Consider the following 7,417-nt stretch of genomic DNA (forward strand, 5'->3'; position numbering starts at 1 on the left):
GCATTTAACTCTCGCTGGCTGGTGCCTAAATCACACCTCATTATGTTTTATTTGAAAGGTTGAAAGAGAGTGATTAGCTAAGCTCCTCTCAATGGAATGAATCTTCCTAGATAGGGATGCAGAGTAATAAAATTCTACATAAAAGCTACACACTAGTGTACTGTCTGGTAAGACCCTGAAGTCACATTACAGGTATCTTGCAGAGAAAATGCAAACAACAGTAATAGATAGATTGGTGTTGCCACCTGCCTTCAGGGCACTGGTTCCAGGTTATAAAATAATGTTTGTTTTCTGATATCTATGCTTTTTTCATATTTTTGTTTTGGAGAATCCAAAGCTGTACTTCTTAGTGTGCTGGCTTGGATACAAGTTCTTTAGAAACAATAGCACCAATTCCCAAATAAACATATTTATCTCCTCTGGTCCTGTTGAAGTAAGATGACATGTGGATTTTTACAATGCAATTCATGTGCAATTCATATGGTTGTGATTCTGAATTTTCCATTATCTGTGTCATCTTTATCACAGAAACATCCTCACAACAGGAACAATGGAAACAATGCTACTTTCTAAATCACATAATTTGTAGCCTAGGAGAGGGCATTCTTGGGGGCAGCCCCAAGGTTGTTGAATTCCCTCTCCACAAATCACTATATAGCTTTCAGCGAATGCTAAAGGCACACTTCTTTACCTTAGCCATTGACATATGAGATATGTTTTTTTCAGTACCCGCCCAATTCCTGTTAAGGTAAATTGTTTTAACTGTTTTTAAATATAGTGGTACCTTGGTTCTCAAATGTAATCCGTTCCGGAAGTCCGTTTGACTTCCAAAACATTCAAAAATCAAGGTGCAGCTTCCGATTGGCACAGGCGCCCTGGAAACAATAGCTGACAGCCACATTGAACGTTTGGCTTCCGAAAAACGTTCAAAAACTGGAACATTTACTTCTGGGCTTTCAGTGTTTGGGAGCTGAAATGTTCAAGTACCAAGGCGTTTGAGAACCAAGCTTCCACTGTACTGAATCAATTTTTTTGGTAACCTACCCAACACCAGATTTAACTTTGTCCTCCCATCCATCAGCTGACATAATGAGTTGGGTTTGCTGATGGGCAGGTGGGCGTGATTTTGGGAAAAAGGCTTTGTGGGTCAGATTGGACCACTAGTAGGCCAAGAAGGGCTGGAAGTTCCCCACCCCGATGTAGTGTGCTAAGAGCTATGGGGGCACCACAGTGTTAATATAAGGAAATACGGCAATAACAGTTTGGGCAATAAAGCACACTTCTCCTTTTAATTTATTTTGCAGCACCCTCTGACAATGATCATGCTCTTCTCCAGTGATCTCTACAGCCTCTTGAACTTCCTCAGTTTTGCCCGGTGGCTTTTTATAGGCTTGGCAGTTGCTGGGATGATTTACCTCCGATATAAGCGCCCTGAGATGCCTCGTCCTTTCAAGGTAACCTCAGGAATATGACTGTTTTACATAAATGCCATGTTTATACCATGTGTGCCTCCTCTTCCCCATGGGCATTTTAATGGAAATATATTTTGTAGTCACGCACTTACTTCTATACAAACTTGCCCATTCTATGAGATCGATTTCTAAGGCCTTTTTCTGGGTCTTTTCAGTGGGTGGCGACTAGGAATAAGGTCAGCTGTTGAGCAACGCCTTCACAAAAATATTTATTTGGCACTAACCAGGGCGGGTGCAAGAGATTGCAACACCTGCTGCTGCGTTCCTCACTCCCCCTCCTTTTCATGGCAATAGCAGCGCTGCTCCCACTCTCATTTATTTCCTCAGCAACATTAATTTCCCTGTTGCTCTAGCAGCACTGCTAGCGCTAGCGAGGCACCCCACCTCCTCTCTCCCAGCCTTGCGCTAGGAAGGTCCAAAAGGGTGCTTCCTCAAAGTGGAGCATTCTGGGAAGTGTGGCTGTGAGACTGGCTTTGTCACTGCCTCTCTAATTCTAGACATCATTTGTCCCTGCTGCAGCAAACTGCAGGGGCAGCACTAGTAATATCACAGCCACCCTACCCAGAATGCTTTGTGGAAAGATCACCTTGGTCCTTCCTATGAGAGTCAGAGGAGGTGGAGTCAGAGAGCCTTGCTGGGCAGTTGCTGTGTCAGCCAGGCCAGCAGAGGCAAACAACAAGCTAGTAGGAGTTGCAGTCTTCCACCCCTCCACATCCGTTGCCTGAGGCAGTTGCCTCAGTTTGCCAAATGGTAGCTCCTGTAGTCCAACACCAACTTAAAACTGCCTTACTGCCCTGAGCATTTGATGGATGATAGTTTTATGTTGTTCCTCGCTGTTGCTATCCCCCTCCGCCCCAATTAAATTTTGGTTTGGATTTTTTGACAGTTTACTTGGATTTTATTGGTTTTTGTTAATTGGTTTTTGTGGTTGTGACAGGCATCACTGTTGGAAACCGAAGCTGTTACTCATATTGTAGCATTTTCTTGCTTTTAAAATCATCTCAGATTATGTTATCAGTTGTGATGACAGAAGCACATATTTTCCCAAGTTTATGATGGCTGCATAATGCTATCAGCCATCAATGCCCATGTCCAAAATGATATTTAATTTGGCAGTCTCTTGCCAGGTTATTTATTGTACTTGGGAAAGAAAATCAATATGTACTTAATGGTTTTAAAAGGCAGCCCGTAACCTAGGCACCTTCCTTCATTGTAAAATTGATTCTAATGAGCAATTACAAAAGGCGCCATCTTTGCTGCAGTTGCTCCTGCCTTCTACTCCAATAGAAGCTTGAGAAAGGGACTCAGTACTAGAAAATGCATTTACAAGACTTCCAATTTAAAGACTGTGCATAGCAATGTAGTGTTTGTCTGAATGGGTAATTAAGCAGCTGTTGGGATGCCTATTACATAAAAGTGCATTTAATTTGCTCTCTTTAGCTACTTGTATTTGCAGTGCCTGTCCTGAACACCTGTATTTCTATGAGACTTGCAGTGTGCCCCTGTGTTTTATCCAATTTATATGTCATGGAACATTAAATACCAGCGTCATTCAATAGCCAAGGTCAGGGTATTGCAATAACGTCTTTTGGTGTGTGTTCCAGGTGCCGCTCTTTATTCCTGCTCTGTTTTCTTTCACCTGCCTCTTCATGGTTGCACTATCACTTTATGCTGACCCTGTCAATACTGGCATTGGCTTTGCAATTACACTGACTGGCGTCCCTGCCTACTACCTCTTTATCATATGGGACAAGAAGCCAACGTGGTTTAGACGGCTGTTAGGTGAGTAAACGCCAATAGGAAATCATTCCCTTTGTTGTACATTCAGCGTTAGACCATACAGTATCTCTGAAAACTGCAAGTTTTAATTTTTTTTGGAGGCATTGTATCCACTAGTTTCATTGCCACAGTAAGGCATCTACCTCATTATTTTTAATGTAAATGCCAATTTATTAAGCAGTTATTCTGTACCAGTAGAACTCAATACTTGAAGTAATACTCTTTGAACAAAAGCTGTTTCAAATTACTGAATCTCCCCCCAAATTCCCCAAGTAAGGATATATCTAACAAAAGCCATGGGGCCATGCTCTCTGGTCAAGCAGTAAATGATACTGAACTTTTATTTTACCTTACTGGCACTTATCATGGACTATCTCTATCTGTTTGGAAAATAGCCTACCGTACTTTGACCCAGTTTGTTTCTGTCATTGTCCCATGTATTGACATCTGAATTTTGGTTGAGTTTGATCAATGTTAAAGAGAGCTGTTCAGCTGTAAAGCAAATGCAATTAATCTCTGATCAGTATTGATCAACTACTAGGAGATGTCAACAGCAGCCAATATTTCCATGATTAGTACTAAATACCACAAGTAATTTGTGCAAATTCAGGGCTGATTTATGACCCAAACCTAGGTGCTAAAGATAGCACCACAAAAAATAAGTATTAATTTTACTTAAGCATAAGAAGTGCCTGCTGAATTAGTCCAATGGCCCATAGTGGAGCATCCTATTCTCACAGTGGCCAACCTGATGCCTATGGGAAACCCACAAGAAAGACCTGAATGCAGTAGCACTTTCCCTGCTTGTGATTCCCAGCAAGGCAGAAGGCAAGTGTCAGCCACCATTTCTCAAAGGCACTTTTCACCTGTAAAAAATCCACACTTAGCCTGTTTTTCTTTCTCACCCAGAATCAAATTAGCCATCCCTATACTGAAAACACAAAGTTTGCTTTTGTTTTAAGTGTATATGCTAGTATAACAGAGTTTCTTCTGAAGTTGGCAGCCTTCTCACGACTTGACTTGAAAAATGAACTTTTCTACTTCTCAATTTACTGCACTACTTCAAGGTGTACTGGATCTTTTTCAATTATCTAGTTACATAAAAGCAGAACAAGAATGTTATAAGATAGATACAGTGGTACCCCTGGTTACGTACTTAATTCATTCCGGAGGTCCGTTCTTAACCTGAAACTGTTCTTAACCTGAAGTACCACTTTAGCTAATGGGGCCTCCCGCTGCTGCCGTGCCACGGCGGCGGCGGCTGCGTGATTTTTGTTCTCATCCTGAAGCAAAGTTCTTAACCGGAGGTAATATTTCTGGGTTAGCGGAGTCTGTAACCTGAAGCATATGTAACCTGAAGCGTATGTAACCCGAGGTACCACTGTAATTCCACTTGTAGCTTAGCAGCAGAACACAGCAAAATAGTTATCAGTGAAATTAGCATTAGAATTTGTGAAATAATTTGACTCGGCAGTGCAGATTTGAGAATAATGATCTGTCTTCTTAACCATGATAAAATTAGATCACTTAAAAACAGTGCCATGAGTAAAAGGAATATAAAATTAAAATGCACATGACATTCTGTAGGAATCTTTCCTGCTATTAAAACTGCAGTTTATTTTTCTCTGCCTGAGAATAAGGCAATGGAAGCAATATCTTTCACTCGATAGTCAACATTCCCAAAGCTTTTGAATCATATTTTTATGAATCATTGTGGCCACAGGATGCCAGTATTGAACCATTTTATGCGAGCGAAAAGAAAACATTCCCTTCCAGGCAGTTACTGGAGAGACTTGATTTCTGCTTGCTGTGGCAATGCAGCTGATTCTTTGAGCTCTTAAAAAGAAGCCTATTGTTTTCTCTGGCACGAGAAAATACAAATACCTGTAAATGATACAGACATGCATTGCAAACCTGGCTAAGATAATATTTACAGATATTAGTTTATTTCACCGTATATGATTAATGCCTGGAGAACTGTAGTTTGTTAAACCATGTAATCAATTTTAATTGAAATATAATGGTTATTGTTTACTTAAATATGCAATGCTTTGTTAAATGTAGTTTGGTACTGGATGAGATTATCAAAGGATATCAGGATGGATGCTCAGTTTGTGTCTCAGTCTAGACTTCATGTCCTTGAGGGTCTAAGCTACTGTACATGAATTGTATGCTTTTCTATCTCAGTGACTGGAAGATTGACTGCACTTTAACAGTGTTCTAACAAGCTAATATAATGTTACAATATAATGTTACACTGAGTTGCATCCAAAGACCTGGGTGAACCTGGGTTTGGAAAACATGTGAGCTATAGTTTAGCTCATAGTAGTGGTGCTGTGAGTTAAACCACTGAGCCTCTTGGGCTTGCCGATCAGAAGGTTGGCGGTTTGAATCCCTGCGATGGGGTGAGCTCCCGTTGCTTGGTCCCTGCTCCTGCCAACCTAGCAGTTCAAAAGCATGAAGTGCAAGTAGATAAATAGGTACTGCTCTGGAGGGAAGGTAAATGGTGGTTCCGTGTGCTGCTCTGGTTTGTCAGAAGCGGCTTAGTCATGCTGGCCACATGACCCGGAAGCTGTACGCCGACTCCCTTGGCCAGTAAAGCGAGATAAGCGCCACAACCCAGAGTCATTCACGACTGGGCCTAATGGTCGGGGTCCCTTTACCCTTTACCTTTACTAGAGCAGCTGCGGTAGTACTGGAGGACGAATAAAGTGGCCCAAGTCTGCTCTCCAGGAGCCTCCAAATTTTTATGTTCATGCTAAACTAAGGTTTGGCTTAGCACTCTGTGAGAACTGGACTGAAGTTAGTTTACTTTAGGTCCCATTGAAATCAATGGAGCAAGTTAATCCGAATGTGCCATTCAAATCAATGGGAGCCTAAATTCATCTAATTTAGGCTGCAATCCTAACCTCAATTTCTTTGGAAATAAACCCTATTGAATTCAGTAGGATTCAACTTCTGAGTAGACATGGTTAAGACTGCACTGTTAGTCCAGAGATCCAACCCTCTGTTGCATGCAAGATTAATCTTACAAATGGCCTTTCATAGAACCTTTCAAAAAGTCTCCTCTATTTTTGTCCTTTATAGACAAGACAACGTTAACATTGCAAATCATCTTGGAAGTTGTTCCATCAGAGGGGAGTGCCACATCATGATCTTCTGCAGCTGAAAGTAGCAGAGAGGCCAAGCAACCAGCTTCTTCATCAGTCAAGGAAATGTGTGTGTGTTCACCTTCCTAGGCAACATGGAGAAATAATGAACTGTGGAGGGAACTGTTTTATAGTGTCAATATTTTTATGTGTGGTTATCTGGTACTGTGGACTCAGGCCACATTCTTGAAAGGAGAAGCTATGGAACCTTTGTGGAACAAAGTGCATGCTTTCCTTTGAGAATAGAGTCAATGTAATCTGAAATTCCCTTTATCATACAAGGGAAGGGATCAGTTTTTAACACTGATGATTTGTACTGTAGTGTAAATGAACATTTGTTTAAAAATGTTCAAGACAGCTAAAAAAAAGAGAGAGATAATGTCTGTATTGTGTGTATTGGGTCTAAAGAAAGAAAGGAGTAAAAAAATGTGAGTGCAAAATTACTCCATCCCTTGTTAATATCTGTTTTTGTTTTATTGAGAACACTACCAAGTTCAAAACTATGTACACTCTATTTACCTTTTTAGTTCTTGCTGATATGGATGGGCTTCCTGTTCTTTTATACCAGGGGTAGCTAATGTGATGCCTTCCATATGTTGTTGAACTACAGCTCTCATAATCCCTGACCACTGACCATGTTTGCTTTGGTGGGTGGGATTTGGAGTTCAACCCTGTCGGAAGAGCACCATTTTCCTTACTCCTACTTTAGATGAACCTAGCAATGTATTTACAAAAAAGCACTCTCTGAATGAACGGTGCTGACACAGCCACAGCAGCATCCTGCATGAGGTCACTTGGGCAGGGTGCCGTACTCTTTCTCAGCTGCAAATCAGCACAAACACATTATATTGGATACACTGGATTGTGCTGATTCAGCTGAATTATTGGCAACACTTTATTGATGACTGGTAAGCCTTTAAGAAGATGGAGCTTATTGTCTCCAGTCCTAGCCTCAGTCCTACCATTCCCTATCTCATGCCACAAGCCCAGCAGCAAAACCTGTGTTGCTTCAATGCA

At 41.2% G+C, this 7,417-nt stretch overlaps 1 protein-coding gene across 1 annotated transcript in view; it reads left to right on the forward strand.

Moving 5' to 3' along the window:
- SLC7A11 (solute carrier family 7 member 11) overlaps positions 1 to 6,843 on the forward strand; it is a 50,467-nt gene extending 43,624 nt beyond the window's left edge. The window contains exons 10-12 of the mRNA XM_081021459.1: positions 1,305 to 1,454; positions 3,077 to 3,254; positions 6,339 to 6,843. Coding sequence (XP_080877585.1) covers positions 1,305 to 1,454; positions 3,077 to 3,254; positions 6,339 to 6,406 — 396 coding nt within the window. The 3' untranslated portion in view covers positions 6,407 to 6,843. The remainder of the gene's footprint in view (positions 1 to 1,304; positions 1,455 to 3,076; positions 3,255 to 6,338) is intronic.
- Positions 6,844 to 7,417: the final 574 nt, after the last annotated feature.

This window comes from Podarcis pityusensis (assembly GCF_964106645.2).
Source record: "Podarcis pityusensis genome assembly, chromosome: 9".
Lineage (NCBI taxonomy): Eukaryota > Metazoa > Chordata > Lepidosauria > Squamata > Lacertidae > Podarcis > Podarcis pityusensis.